The 15,474-nt window shown below is 54.4% G+C and overlaps 1 protein-coding gene across 1 annotated transcript; it reads left to right on the forward strand.

Annotated features, from left to right (window-relative positions):
• Positions 1–277: 277 nt before the first annotated feature.
• Positions 278–7,984, forward strand: polr2f (RNA polymerase II, I and III subunit F). Its single transcript, XM_038783845.1, has 5 exons — positions 278–422; positions 1,580–1,649; positions 2,695–2,825; positions 5,175–5,246; positions 7,791–7,984. Exons 1-5 carry the CDS (start codon positions 403–405, stop codon positions 7,879–7,881), a joined length of 384 nt encoding a protein of 127 aa, XP_038639773.1. The 5' UTR covers positions 278–402; the 3' UTR covers positions 7,882–7,984.
• The last annotated feature ends 7,490 nt before the right edge of the window (positions 7,985–15,474 follow it).

The following is a 15,474-nucleotide window of genomic DNA, read 5'->3' on the forward strand; positions in this document are numbered from 1 at the left end:
TGGGACTCTGTGATTGGCTGATTGGGACTCTGATTGGCTGATTGGGACTCTGTGATTGGCTGATTGGGACTCTGTGATTGGCTGATTGAGAATCAGTGATTGGCTGATTGAGAATCAGTGATTGGCTAAAAGCAGGTAAATTGTTTATTTGGTTCATGCAAATATATTTTAATGGAGCCTCCAACAATAATTACATTTTGAACGTTCTTACGACAAATATCTGCCTCTTGGAATATATTCCTTCCCGAGCAGAGACATTATTTGAAACAAGACCAGCTGATTGAATGAAGGGGCGGTGCCTGTATCAAAGATGGCGGTCGGCAGCGCTCAGAACTAACGGCGCAGGCGCGGTAACCTGGAAGCAATTTAACCACAATCGCCCGTCGCCAAGCAGTCGCCGCCATGTCGGACAACGAGGACAAGTGAGTCCCGCGGCACCCGCCGCCCCGCTTCCCTCGCCCCCTCATCGCCGGCAGCTCCTCATCCACACCCGGCCTCCGGGGCTGGGACGGAACGAGGCCACCGGCAGGAGGACAAGCGACAGCGCCCCGGCCGCACGGAGCGGAGCATCGACAGCGCCCCCGCTGTCCGGGCTGAGCGTCCGCAGCGCCCCCGCTGTCCGGGCTGAGCGTCCGCAGCGTCCCCGCTGTCCGGGCTGAGTGTCCGCAGCGTCCCCGCTGTCCGGGCTGAGCGTCTGCAGCGCCCCCACTGTCCGGGCTGAGTGCCTGCACCCCGGGGTCGCAGCGCCCCCACTGTCCGGGCTGAGCGTCCGCAGCGCCCCCGCTGTCCGGGCTGAGCGTCCGCAGCGCCCCTGCTGTCCGGGCTGAGTGTCCGCAGCGCCCCCTTTGTCCGGGCTGAGTGCCTGCACCCCGGGGTCGCAGCGCCCCCACTGTCCAGGCTGAGTTCCTGCACCACGGGGTCGCAGCGCCCCACTGTCCGAGCTGAGTTCCTGCACCCTGGGGTCGCAGCGCCCCCACTGTCCAGGCTGAGTTCCTGCACCACGGGGTCGCAGCGCCCCCACTGTCCAGGATGAGTTCCTACACCCCGGGGTCGCAGCGCCCCCACTGTCCGAGCTGAGTTCCTGCACCCCGGGATCGCAGCGCCCCCACTGTCCGAGCTGAGTTCCTGCACCCCGGGGTCGCAGCGCCCCACTGTCCGAGCTGAGTTCCTGCACCCCGGGATCGCAGCGCCCCCACTGTCCGAGCTGAGTTCCTGCACCCCGGGGTCGCAGTGCCATCAGTGCCTCTCCAGAACCACTGGTCAACTTCTGCATCCCCAACTACCGCACCGATTGGACACGGAGCAGTGGCCCAAGGTGGCCATTAGTGGTGGAGCGGAGGTGAGGGGCAGTTAGGTGAAGATGGGGCAAAGTTTTGATAATTTGAGGTACAGGCTGCTCAGGGAAGCTGCAGAGATGGCAAACGTGATGCTCACATTCTCAGTTATTTATCTCAGGCACAGGATAACGGAGCTGTGAAATTTCAGTGCACCAAGGCACTGGGCTGCTGACCGGGACTGCGTTAGACAGCCCGTGCTGAGATTTTGTTATTGTTTAATTTATTTCCTTATTTGATTCCAGTTTTGATGGAGATGATTTTGACGATGCCGATGAAGATGAGGGGATGGACGATCTGGATAACGCGGAGGAGGTGAAGTCACCCTTTAACCCCGTGCGCGCCTTCTCTGTGTCACTGGCCCAGTGGCAAGTACATCTCTGATGGACCGCCGCACTGTCAGAGGCGACTCCTTTTAGATGAGATGTTGAAACGAGGCCCCTTTGCTTTCCAGCTGGGTGTAAAAGATCCCGGGCCACTACTGTGAACGAGGGCTGGAGGAGGATGGGGGGGGGGGTTGCTGCTTCTCTTGGTGTCCACAGCCAATAATCCTCCCTCAACCAACATCATTAAACTGGTGTAAGACTTCTTACTGCACAACATCATTAAAAGCAGACAGTCTTGATTGTCACCCTCTCGTTCGAACCTCCTCCTTCCCAATCTCCAGCCCCACAACACTCCGAGATCTCTGCTTCTGGCCTCTTGGGCATTCCCAATATTCATTCCCCCACTGGTGACTGTTGTGCCTTTAGCTGCCTGGACCCTAAGCTCCCTAAACCCTCGCCCCTTTGCCTCGCTTTCCTTAGAGACGCTCGTCAAAACCTGCCTCTTTGGCCAAGCTTTTTAGACATAGACATAGAATTTACAGTGCAGAAGGAGGCCATTCAGCCCGCACCGGCTCTTGGAAAGAGCACTCTACCCAGGCCCACGTCTCCACCCTATCCCCACAACCCAGTAACCCCACCCAACACTAAGGGCAATTTATCATGGCCAATCCACCTAACCTGCACATCTTTGGACTGTGGGAGGAAACCGGAGCACCCGGAGGGAACACCCACACACACGGGGAGGACGTGAAGACTCCGCACAGACAGTGACCCAAGCCGGAATCGAACCTGGGACCCTGGAGCTGTGAAGCAATTGTGTTAATCACTGTGCTACCGTGCTGCCCTTTGCCACCTGTTCTGACATCTCCCTATGTGGCTGTGTGTCAGATTATGTCTGATAACCTGCCTGTGATGTCGCTTTAGGAGGATTTGACTGTGTTGAGGGAGGCAGGGCGGCCCCGCGGGTCTGAGGGGCTGACCCCTGCCCGCGGCTCCTTTACTAACATCTTGTGTGTCCTGGGAATGGTTTGCAGGAGGACCGTGAAAATGTGGAGATTCTCCCCGCGGCAGACGGGCAGCAGGCCAATCAGAAAAGGATCACCACCTCCTACATGACCAAGTACGAGAGAGCCCGGGTGCTGGGAACGCGCGCTCTTCAAATAGCGTGAGTACAGCCCAGGCTTTGTGCCTGATCCGTCGGTAACCTGTGCAATCCACATACCAGCAGGGAGAGGGACAACTGCATTTCTGTAGCGCCTTTCACAACCTCGGGGCCAAGCAGAGTGCTTTGCAGCCAGCAGGATACTTTTTGAAAGTGTGGTTACCGCTGTAACTGGCAGCCAGTTTGCGCAGAGCGAGATCCCACGAGCGACAGTGAGATTAGAACATAGAACATAGAACAGCACAGAACAGGCCCTTCGGCCCTCAATGTTGTGCCGAGCCATGATCACCCTACTCAAACCCACGTATCCACCCTATACCCGTAACCCAACAACCCCCCCCTTAATCTTACTTTTATTAGGACACTACGGGCAATTTAGCATGGCCAATCCACCTAACCCGCACATCTTTGGACTGTGGGAGGAAACCGGAGCACCCGGAGGAAACCCACGCACACAGGGGGAGGACGTGCAGACTCCACACAGACAGTGACCCAGCCGGGAATCGAACCTGGGACCCTGGAGCTGTGAAGCATTTATGCTAACCACCATGCTACCCTGCTGCCCCTAATTGTGCTCAGAAAATCCGCCGCAGATCTCGGCTGAGGGATTGAAGTTGTCTAGGACCGGGAGATGTGCGAGAGAAATCCAGAGCAAGGGGTCGCAGTCCTCAGGTTAGAGGTAGGGCAGTTCAGAGGGAAGCACCTTTCACACATGTGGAGCGCTCCCCCCACCCCTCAATAGGATGTTGATGCTGGGGCTCAATGGGGTGGATAGATTTCTGATGGACAAATGTATGAAGTGAAGGTGGCCGGGATATGATGACGTTAACAATTGGAGGAGTCTCGAGGGGCTGAACAGCCTCTGGTTCCGACAATGTGACAAACCATTTACCTCGGGTGTTATGTGGATTCTCTCGTGAGCTCGGAGCTGCTAGAAGAGGAGAGAATCCCAGAACAACATACAATTCATTAATCTCACTCTCCTCCCCGCCCCCCCCCCCCTCTCTCTCTCTCCTCCTGTCTCCTGTGCCTTCTCTCTCTCCCCCTCCTGTGCTCTCTCTCCTGTCTCCTGCACCTGCTCTCTCTCTCTCTCTCAATCTCTCCTATTCTCTCTCTCTCCTCCTGTCTCCTGTGCCTTCTCTCTCTCTCTCCCCCCCTCTACTGCTCTCTCTCTCACTCTCTTTCTCTCCCTCCTGTGCTCTCTCTCTCCTGTCTCCTGCGCCTGCTCTCTCTCAATCTCTCCTATTCTCTCTCTCTCTTTCTCTCTCACTGTGCCCTCTCACTCACTCTCTCTTCCACCTCTGTCTGCTCCCTCTCTCTCCTGTGCGCTCTCTCTCTCTCCCTCTGTGCCTTCTCTCTCTCTTTCCCCCTCTGCCCTCTCACTCTCTCTTTCTGTCCCTCCTGTGTCTTCTCTCTCTGTCTCTCACTCTCCTGCTCTCTAACTCTCTCCTATGCCTGCTCTCTCCCTGTCTCTCCCTCCTGTGCCTGCTCTTTCTCTCTCTCCTTCCTGCACCTGATTTCTCTCCCTCCTGCTCTTTCCCTCTCTCTCTCCCTGTCTCTCCCTCCTGTGCCTGTGCTCTCTCTCCTGCGCTCCCTCTCTCATTCTCTCTTTCCCTCCCTCCTGCACCTACACTCGCTCTCTCTCTCCCTCCTGCGCCTGCGCTCTCTCTCCCTCCTGCTCTTTCTCTCTCTCCTTCCTGCGCTCTCTCTCCCTCCTGCTCTTTCTCCTTTCCTTCCTGCGCCTGCGCTCTCTCTCCCTCCTGCTCTTTCCCTCTCTCCTTCCTGCGCCCTCTCTCTCCCTGTCTCTCCCTCCTGTGCCTGCTCTTTCTCTCTCTCCTTCCTGCGCCTGCTCTCTCTCCCTCCTGCTCTTTCCCTCTCTCTCTCTCCCCGTCTCTCCCTCCTGTGCCTGTGCTCTCTCTCCTGCGCTCCCTCTCTCATTCTCTCTTTCCCTCCCTCCTGCACCTACGCTCGCTCTCTCTCTCTCCCTCCTGCGCCTGCGCCCTCTCTCCCTCCTGCTCTTTCTCTCTCTCCTTCCTGCGCTCTCTCTCCCTCCTGCTCTTTCTCCTTTCCTTCCTGCGCCTGCGCTCTCTCTCCCTCCTGCTCTTTCCCTCTCTCTCCTTCCTGCGCCCTCTCTCTCCCTGTCTCTCCCTCCTGTGCCTGCTCTTTCTCTCTCTCTCCTTCCTGCGCCTGCGCTCTCTCTCCCTCCTGCTCTTTCCCCCTCTCTCTCTCTCTCTCTCTCTCTCTCTCCCTCTTCCTCTCTCCTTCCTGCGCGCTCTCTCCCTCCTGCTCTTTCCCTCTCTCTCTCTCCCTCTCCCTCTCTCCTTCCTGCGCTCTCCCTCTCTCTCACTGCAGGATGTGTGCACCCGTCATGGTGGAGTTAGAAGGGGAGACAGACCCTCTGCAGATCGCAATGAAGGAACTGAAGTAAGTGGCAGCGTTCGTGTAGCACCCGACAATCTGCCATTTGTTGTTCTTGTTGTCACTGCCTCATTCTGGCTCCGCTGACACTCAGCTGAGATGTACTAACTCAGCTCAAGCAGGAAGTCAATATTGGGAGGATCATAACAGAACTCCATAGGATCCCCACAGTGCAGAATGTGGGACTCGCTCCCACGGGGAATGGGGAGAATGTGGGACTCGCTCCCACGGGGAGTGGGAGAATGTGGGACTCGCTCCCACAGGGAGTGGGGAGAATGTGGGACTCGCTCCCACAGGGAGTGGGGAGAATGTGGGACTCGCTCCCACAGGGAGCGGGGAGAATGTGGGACTCGCTCCCACGGGGAACGGGGAGAATGTGGGACTCGCTCCCACGGGGAGTGGGAGAATGTGGGACTCGCTCCCACAGGGAGTGGGGAGAATGTGGGACTCGCTCCCACAGGGAGTGGGGAGAATGTGGGACTCACTCCCACAGGGAGTGGGGGAGAATGTGGGACTCACTCCCACAGGGAGTGGGGGAGAATGTGGGGCTCGCTCCCACAGGGAGTGGGGAGAATGTGGGGCTCGCTCCCACAGGGAGTGGGGAGAATGTGGGACTCGCTCCCACAGGGAGTGGGGAGAATGTGGGACTCGCTCCCACAGGGAGTGGGGAGAATGTGGGACTCACTCCCACAGGGAGTGTGGGGAGAATGTGGGACTCACTCCCACAGGGAGTGTGGGGAGAATGTGGGGCTCGCTCCCACAGGGAGTGGGGAGAATGTGGGACTCGCTCCCACAGGGAGTGGGGAGAATGTGGGACTCGCTCCCACAGGGAGTGGGGAGAATGTGGGGCTCGCTCCCACGGGGAACGGGGAGAATGTGGGGCTCGCTGCTACGGGGAGTGGGGAGAATGTGGGACTCGCTCCCACAGGGAGTGGGGAGAATGTGGGACTCGCTCCCACGGGGAGTGGGGAGAATGTGGGGCTCGCTCCCACGGGGAACGGGGAGAATGTGGGGCTCGCTGCTACGGGGAGTGGGGAGAATGTGGGACTCGCTCCCACAGGGAGTGGGGAGAATGTGGGACTCGCTCCCACGGGGAGTGGGGAGAATGTGTGGGACTCGCTCCCACGGGGAATGGGGAGAATGTGGGACTCGCTCCCACGGGGAGTGGGGAGAATGTGGGACTCGTTCCCACGGGGAATGGGGGAATGTGTGGGACTCGCTCCCACGGGGAGTTTTACAGAATGTAGGGGGGGGAACCCGCTCCCACAGGGAGAGATTGGAGAGATGGATCTCGGGGGAAGTTGGATAAACCGATGAGGGATCGGGCAATAAAGGGATATGCTGGTGGGGTGAGACCAAGTCGATTGGGAAGAAGCTTGTGTGGGGCATAAGCACTAGCATGGAACCAAGTGGGCCAAATGGCCTGTTTCTGTGGTGTAAATTTGTCCTTTATGGGAATGATATCTACCCTCCTTACCTGTGCCCTCCTTACCTGGCCCATGTGACTCCAGTCCCACAGGACTGCAGTTGACCCTTAATCCCATCCCTCCCAATCTGGAGTGGTACCAAGGTGCCCAAGAGTGGAACTTTACAAACTCCAAACTGATTGTGGCGTGCACGCCTCGATTCCATTATATTCACGTTGATCCAGCTATTTATTCACTGGATTGGCTGGGCCAACAGCACGGGGACCATTCAGCCCATCCTAACCGTGCTGGCCCTTTGAAACGGCTCCTCCCGTTATTCCCACTCCTTCTCCATAACCCTCCAGATTTGTCCTTTTCAGATATTTCAAAAGGCTAAACGGGCTGGTAACTAATCTGACTGCCATTCGCTGCACTCAAAATATCCGCCCTGCTTAACAGGCACGAGCAGCACAGGACTCCATTCATCCCATCGCATTTCGACCAGCTCTCATCCCACTCCCCCCTCTGCTTTTCGCAAGGCTCTGCAAACCCTCCCAAGTATTTATGCTGCACCCTTTTGAAAGTCACGGGCAGCGCATTCCAGACGGTAACGGCTCCCTGCATTCAATAATGTCCCAACTCCTGCAGCTCCTCTGCTGATGACATTTTTTGGATTTGGATTGTTTAGTGTCACGTGTACCGAGGTACAGTGAAAAGTATTTTTCTGCGAGCAGCTCAACAGATCATTCAGTACATGGGAATAAAAGAAAATACATAATAGGGCAACACGAGGTCTACAATGTAGCTACATAAGCACCGGCATCGGATGAAGCATACAGGGTGTAGTGTTAATCAGGTCAGTCCATAAGAGGGTCATTTAGGAGTCTTTTAGGGGAAGAAGCTGTTTTTGAGTCTGTTCGTGCCTGTTCATTAGCTCTGTGTCGTCCGGAGTGAAACCCTTCTGCCAGCGGAGAATGTTTCCCTCCTCCAAAACTTCCCTCAGTTTTGAACACCTCCATTAACTCTCCCCTGAACCTTCGCTGCTCAAAAGAGAACAGCCCCTGAATGACAATATTATTCCACGTGTGCTGTTTCCTGAGCTGAGTGCTAACCCTTTGTGTCAACACAACTCTGTCTTTCCCAGAGCACGGAAAATCCCGATCATTATCCGGAGATATCTGCCTGATGGAAGCTACGAGGACTGGGGAGTGGATGAGTTGATTATTACAGACTGACCCGAACTTGATACTCGGACATTTCGCACGTTTCCTCTATTTAAATGCTCGTCCTTTTTTGTTTTTTACTTCGCGTTTTTGTAAAATAAACAATTGATTCTCACTGATTTGTCGGGGCCTCTGATTCGGCAGAATGTCACCGAGACTCCGTTGTGGCTCCAATGCAACTGGATTCCTGGCTGCTTGTTAATTTGGCACAAATGGGCAGTGGGCATGGAGATAATAGGATTGTGCATTAAATAACATCCTGCTGGGGAGAGAGGGAACTTTACTCTGTATCTAACCCCGTACTGTACCTGCCCTGGGAGTGTTTGATGGGGGACAGTGTAGAGGGAGCTTTACTCTGTATCTAACCCCGTGCTGTACCTGTCCTGGGAGTGTTTGATGGGGACAGTGTAGAGGGAGCTTTACTCTGTATCTAACCCCGTGCTGTACCTGTCCTGGGAGTGTTTGATGGGGACAGTGTAGAGGGAGCTTTACTCTGTATCTAACCCCGTGCTGTACCTGTCCTGGGAGTGTTTGATGGGGACAGTGTAGAGGGAGCTTTACTCTGTATCTAACCCCGTGCTGTACCTGTCCTGGGAGTGTTTGATGGGGACAGTGTAGAGGGAGCTTTACTCTGTATCTAACCCCGTGCTGTACCTGTCCTGGGAGTGTTTGATATTCAGGTTGAGATGTTATGGGTTTTTGTGAGTGAATCAGTTGCGTCTCGTGATCCAAAGTAAAAATTGTTGAGCTGCTGCTCTTGGCTCCCTCTGGTGGCCATAGATTTGAACTGCTTCAGACTCTGGCGGACATTTTCTGTCTGACTCACTCCCAGTTAGAGAGGTAAACAGGCCGGGGAGATCAGAGATGAATTGGGTGTGGCTCCCCGGGATATCGCTGTCCTGTTTTCTACTCCCCTTTGCGTAAATTCTACTGAAATTAGAACCAGGCCGAATGGGTGGGCCTCCTGCTCGAACCGCAGCGGTTTCTGTGGAAGGTGCTCCGTCTGAACTGTTTTCAGATTCTATAATAAAAATAATTTCTGTGGTCTGGACGCCCCATGGGAATACATTTTGAAATGTTGGAAGTGTGATGATTTGCGGGTTACGGTGGGATAATGATCGGAGATTCTGTTGTGATGTGGGTGGGTGGAATCTCACCAGGAAATGGCAAAACGTCCGATCCGGTGATAAGGTGATGGCAGGATGTCTCACCGAAATCCGAACCTCTTTGCCAAAACAAAAGTGAGTGGGGATGATGGGGCGGGGCCTGGTAGAGCTGGGAACCGGCACCAAACTGAGCAGGCACCACCGTCAAAGGGCGAAGGCATAAGCTGCGGCCTAACAGGCCCCTGGCCCACGTCACGGAGGTGCCGGGGGCCCTTCCTCCCCTTCCCCAGGATTCACCATCGGTATCACCCCCACGCCTCACCTTCACGCGCCCCCCCCCCCCCCCCCCCCCCCAACCGTCCTGCCCACCACACATATACGCACCCCCCGTATGGGGCTCCCACTAACGTCTACCACCTGGCATAGATTGGCAGCCCAGCGATGCCAGAGCGGTGCCCTGGCATCTCATTCTAGCCCCCCCCCCCTCAGAGATTATGCCCCTGAGAGATCCCCTCCCCTGCCTCACACCAGGCCAAACCTATTGGAAGTGACACTGGCTGACATTGTGCTGGTGCCTGGTGAATATTCCCTGAGTGGGAGGGAGGGAGGGGGGGGGGGGGGGGGGGGGGTTTGAGGTGCCTGCCTGAGTGGGAGGTGGGAGTCTGGAACTCGCTGACTAAGAGGGTGGTGGGGGCAGAGACCTTCATAATATTTAAGAAGCATTTCGATGTGCAGTTGCCATGGCTACGGGCCAAGTGCGAATGGGATTAGAATATTTAGGTGGTTTTTGATTGGCGCAGACTCGATGGGCTGAAGGGCCTTTTCTGTGCCGTCTCATTCTCTGACTCTTAAAAGGTCTGGGGAGACTGCCCCTGCTGCTGTGTGAGGGGCAGTGGGACCCTTTACATGTCCCCCGGGTGGACCTGGGTTTAATGTCTCGTCCGAAAGGTGGCGGGTCTCAACATTCTGGCACCTCGAGGCGAGTGTGGGCCTGCATTCCGTCCTCGAGTCTCTGGAGTGGTTGCATGAATCCACAACCTACTAACCTCCGTGTGGGTCCTGCCCACTGACCTAGGGCTGACTGAAAGCCCCCACACAGTTCGATAGCTTGCCACTGCTCACAAATACCTACAGACTCCAGCCAGGTACAGGACTGGACAGTAGACGGTGAAACGTGGGGAGTTATTAACCTCCACAATACAGAGGTTACAACAGAGAGGAGCATAATCCAATTAGCGCTGATGCTCGTCTCCTGCAACTGAAGCTGTCTAATGTCACACCCTTGTAGTCGACATTCTTGCCCAATGATTATATTGCTGTGTCCGCCTTGACCACCTCCTGTGCTGAGACATTCTTTATTCTAATGACTGTAAAAAAACATTCTGCCAGCCCCATTTTGATCTTCCAGCGATAGTTCTGCGTCTGTGCACCAAGATAGGTAAGTGGTTCTGGGGTACAGCTCAGCCATAAGACATAGGAGCAGAATTAGGCCACTCGGCCCATCGAGTCTGCTCCGCCATTCAATCATGGCTGATATTTGTCTCATCCCCATTCTCCTGCCTTCTCCCCATAACCCCTGATCCCATTATTAATCAAGAACCTATCTATCTCTGTCTTTTAAAAAAATAAATTTAGAGTACCCAATTATTTTTTTTCCAATTAAGGGGCAATTTAGCACAGCCAATCTACCTACCCTGCACATCTTTGGGTTGTGGGGGTGAAACCCACGCAAACACGGGGAGAACGTGCAAACTCCACATGGACAGTGACCCAGAGCCACGATTTGAAACTGGGTCCTCCGCGCCGCAGTCCCAGTGCTAACCACTGTGCCACATGCCACCCTTTCTGTCTCTGTCTCAAAGACACTCTGCCTCCACAGCCTTCTGCGGCAAAGCGCTCCACAGATTCACCACCCTCTGGCTGAAGAAATTCCCCCTCATCTCTGTTTTAAAGGATCGTCCCTTTAGTCTGAGATTGTGTCCTCTGCTTCTAGTTTTTCCTACAAGTGGAAACACCCTCTTCACGTCCACTCTATCCAGGCCTCGCAGTATCCTGTAAGTTTCAGTAAGATCCCCCCTCATCCTTCTAAACTCCGAGTACAGACCCAGAGTCTTCAACCGTTCCTCATACAACAAGCTCTTCATTCCAGGGATCATTCTTGTGAATCTCCTCTGGGTCCTTTCCAAGGCCAGCACATCCTTCCTTAGATACGGGGCCCAAAATTGCTCGCAATACTCCACATGGGGTCTGACCAGAGCGTTATACAGCCTCAAATGGTGGAGGAGACGAGGGGCTGAATAACCTGGTTACTGAATCGCCAACTGGAAGGAGTGCTCTTTCCAATTTATCCTCTGAAATCCTTTCATTGTTTCAAAAACCTCCTTTAGCTTCCCCACCCTCCCCCTATCCCCTCAGTTCCAGAGAAGTTGAAAGCCCACTCAAATTAATAAAATGGTGAGAATCCAGCTGTGGAATTATACACCAAGCTTAACTCAATATGAATATTTAATTGGTTGTCTGCATCACTTGAGAGAGCAGCCAAGATATTTGTGAACAAGGGCAGCCTGCTTTATTTGTTCAGTTGTACGTAAGACAGGCATTTATCTTTGAACCTGTGCACAGGTATTCAGATCCACAAAACCCTCCTGACATTTAAGTAGCTAGTGGAATCTTTAAGTCAACTTGCAATTCTCAAAAAGGAATATTTTGAGCAGTGCTAAAATTTGGGAATTCTGCAAATGGGCAGCTTACCCTTGCATTGCAACCTTTAACAGCAACTCACTGAAGGTTCCTTCCCCAGCAACTCAATCCATCGATCACCTACAGAATCAAGAGAGCAGGTGCGTGGGAGCGTCGCTTCCTGCAGCTTCCTCTCCCAGGAACTCCTTCCCTGTACCGACAGCAGATTGCAGAGACTCGAGAAGGCAGCTCACCACCACCACCTCCAGCACGGGCAACAAATCGCAAATTTGTTTTTATTCCTTCGAGGGACGTGGGAGTTGCTAGCTGGGCCAGCATTTGTTGCCCACCTCAAATTGCCCGTCACTAGCTTTCGGAGCGCAGGTCCTTCCTCAGGTGAGTCACCTGAGGAAGGAGCAGCGCTCCGAAAGCTAGTGATCCGAACCAAACCGGTTGGACTTTAACCTGGTGTTGTAAGACGTAGTGTGCCCACCCCAGTCCAACACCGGCATCTCCACATCAACGCTAATTGCCCTTGAGTAGCTTGCTGGGCCATTTCAGGGGACAGTGAAGAGCCAACCACATTGGATCACATGTAGGCCAGACCGGGTAAGGACGGCAGAATTCCTTCCCTAAAGGGTATTAGTGAAGCAGATGGGTTTTTAGGATAATCGACAATGGTTTCATGATCACTATTTTTTTTTTTAATAAACAATTTTATTGAGGTAGTTTTTGGCTTTGTAAACAGTTACAAACATCAACAGAAAGAAAGCAAAAAAGGCAAAAATGTGCAAACATCCATGTACTTTCAATACTTCAATCGTAACATACTGCACAAGCCCGCTCCTCTCCCACCGGTACTACCCGCCATTTTTTCCCTCCTACTCTATTCTACTCTACCCCCCCTCCCCCCACCCCCTGCTGACGCTCACTCTCCCGCAAAGAAGTCAATAAATGGTTGCCACCTCCGGGCGAACCCCTGTACAGATCCCCTCAAGGCGAACTTAATTTTTTCCATACCCAGGAAACTCGACATGTCCGAAAGCCACAACTCAGTCTTCGGGGGCTTTGAGTCCCTCCACGCCAATAGTATTCGTCGCCGGGCTATCAGGGAAGCAAAGGCCAAAACATCGGCCTCTTTCTCCCCCTGGACTCCCGGGTCCTCCGAAACCCCAAAAATTGCCACCCCTGGACTCATCACCACCCTTGTTTTTAGCACCTGGGACATGACGCCCGCAAATCCCTCCCAGTACCCCCTCAGCTTAGGGCATGCCCAAAACATGTGAACATGGTTCGCTGGTCCTCCCGCGCACCTAGCGCATTTGTCCTCTATCCCGAAAAATTTGCTCATCCGAGCCACCGTCATATGGGCCCGGTGAACGACCTTAAATTGGATCAGCCCGAGCCTAGCACATGTCGCGGTCAAATTTACCCTAATCAGGGCCTCTGCCCACAGCCCATCCTCCATTTCCCCGCCTAGCTCCTCCTCCCATTTAAGTTTCAGTTCCTCTGTCTGGGACCCTTCCTCCCTCATGAGCACCTTGTAAATATCAGAGACTCTACCCTCCCCTTCGTCCCTCCCAGAGACTATTCTGTCTAGGATCCCCATTGGCGGGAGGCGTGGGAAAGATGGGACCTGTCTACGAACAAAGTCCCGCAACTGTAGGTACCTAAAATAATTTCCCCTTACCAACCCAAATTTCTCCTCCAAGCTCCTCAAACTCGCAAAGCTCCCTTCCAGAAACATATCGCCCACCCTTCCCACCCCCGCCTGCCGCCATACTCGAACCCCCCATCCATACTCCCGGGAGCAAACCGATGGTTGTCGCAGATTGGCGCCCAGACAGACGCCCCCATCTCCCCTACATGCCTCCTCCACTGGCCCCATATCCGCAGGGTCGCCACCACTAGCGGGCTGGTGGTGTACTTGGCCGGCGGCAGCGGTAGAGGAGCCGTGACCAGGGCTGCCAAGCTGGAGCCCCTGCACGAAGCCGCCTTCACCCGCTCCCAAATAGACCCCGTACCCACCATCCACTTCTTTATCATAGCGATGTTGGCCGCCCAGTAATAATTAATCAGACTCGGCAAAGCCAGCCCTCCCTCGCTGCGGTTCCTCTCCAACATCGCCTTCTTCATCCGCGGGGACTTTCCCGCCCAGACAAAGCTCATGATCAGCCCGTTAACTCTTTTGAAGAAGGACTGTGGGATAAAGATCGGGAGGCACTGAAAAACAAACAGAAATCTTGGGAGGATTGTCATCTTTACAGTCTGCACCCTCCCTGCCAGCGACAGCGGGAGTGCATTCCATCTCCGAAACTCTCCCTTCATTTGCTCCACCACCCTTGCCAAATTTAACTTGTGCAGCCTGCCCCAGTCTTGTGCCACCTGGATTCCCAAATACCGGAAATTTTCCTCAACCAGCCTAAACGGTAGCCCTCTCAATCTGTTCTCCTGGCCCCTTGCCTGGACCACAAACATTTCACTCTTGGCCGTATTTAATTTGTATCCTGAGAACTGGCCGAACCTCCTCAGCATTCCCAGTATACTTCCCATCCCGGCCACTGGGTCCGACACGTACAGGAGCAGGTCGTCTGTGTAAAGAGAGACCCTATGTTCTACCCCGCCCCTCACCATCCCCTTCCAACCCTCTGCGGCTCTCAGCGCAATCGCCAGCGGCTCTATGGCCAGCGCAAACAGCAGCGGGGAGAGCGGGCAGCCCTGTCTGGTCCCTCAGTACAACCTAAAGTACTCCGACACTTCTCTGTTAGTCCTGACGCTGGCCCTCGGGGCCTGATATAATAATTTGATCCAATCCACCAATCCCTCCCCGAACCCAAACCGTCCGAGCACCTCCCATAGATAGTCCCACCCCACCCGGTCAAAGGCCTTCTCGGCGTCCATCGCCACCACTACCTCCACCTCCCTGCCCGCCGGGGGCATCATTATCACATTAAGTAATCTTCTCAGGTTGGCCGCCAGCTGCCTACCTTTCACGAACCCAGTTTGGTCCTCCCCAATCACCTCCGGTACACAGTCCTCCATTCTAACCACCAGTACCTTTGCCAGGAGCTTGGCGTCAACATTAATCAGGGAGATTGGCCTGTAGGACCCGCACGCCTCCGGGTCTTTACCCCGCTTCAATATCAGTGATCTAGTGGCTTGCGACATTGTCGGCGGCAAGGTCCCTCCGTCCCGTGCCTCATTGAAAACCCTCGCCAAGACCGGGCCCACCAGCTCAGAGAACTTCCTATAAAACTCTACTGGGTATCCATCCGGCCATGGGGCTTTCCCCGACTGCATGGCCTTTAGGCCCCCCAATACCTCCTCCACTCTAATCCAGTGTACTCCGCGAGCTGCACAAAAAGTACAAATCCGCCCAAAAAGGAAAAAACAGAAAAAAGAGGAAAAAACAAAAAAAAACCATGTGAAAAAAGAGAAAAAAAAGAAAACCCCCCCAAACCAATGTCCATGAACAAAGGAAAGAGTCCCAAATGTTCCGCTTGGCACCTTTGGCCCAGCAAACTGTTGAGCAGCAGTCCAGGCCCATTCGCCGTACCTTCCCACGGTAATCCTCGGGCCCTAATTCACGTCCGTGGGGCCTCTTTTCGGGACCAGCCCCAGGTCCCTCACAAAATCCATCGCTTCTTCGGGCTCGGAGAAGTAGTGGTGTTGACCCTGGTGCGTGACCCATAGCCGAGCCGGGAACAGCAGACCAAACGTCACGTGCTTCTTGAACAGCACCTCCTTGACATTCTTAAAGGCTGCTCGCCGCCGAGCCACCTCCTGGCTTAGGTCCTGGTAAATGCGGAGGACACTGTTG

This window comes from Scyliorhinus canicula, chromosome 23 (genome assembly GCF_902713615.1).
Source record: "Scyliorhinus canicula chromosome 23, sScyCan1.1, whole genome shotgun sequence".
Classification (NCBI taxonomy): Eukaryota; Metazoa; Chordata; class Chondrichthyes; order Carcharhiniformes; family Scyliorhinidae; genus Scyliorhinus; species Scyliorhinus canicula.

Bases quoted from the DNA above. Each gene is read 5' to 3' on its own strand.
- polr2f (XM_038783845.1), top strand. From the start codon at position 403: ATGTCGGACAACGAGGACAA. The intron at 1,650-2,694 runs GTGAAGTCACCC...AATGGTTTGCAG, and splicing joins ATCTGGATAACGCGGAGGAG to GAGGACCGTGAAAATGTGGA. The intron at 5,247-7,790 runs GTAAGTGGCAGC...TGTCTTTCCCAG, and splicing joins ATCGCAATGAAGGAACTGAA to AGCACGGAAAATCCCGATCA.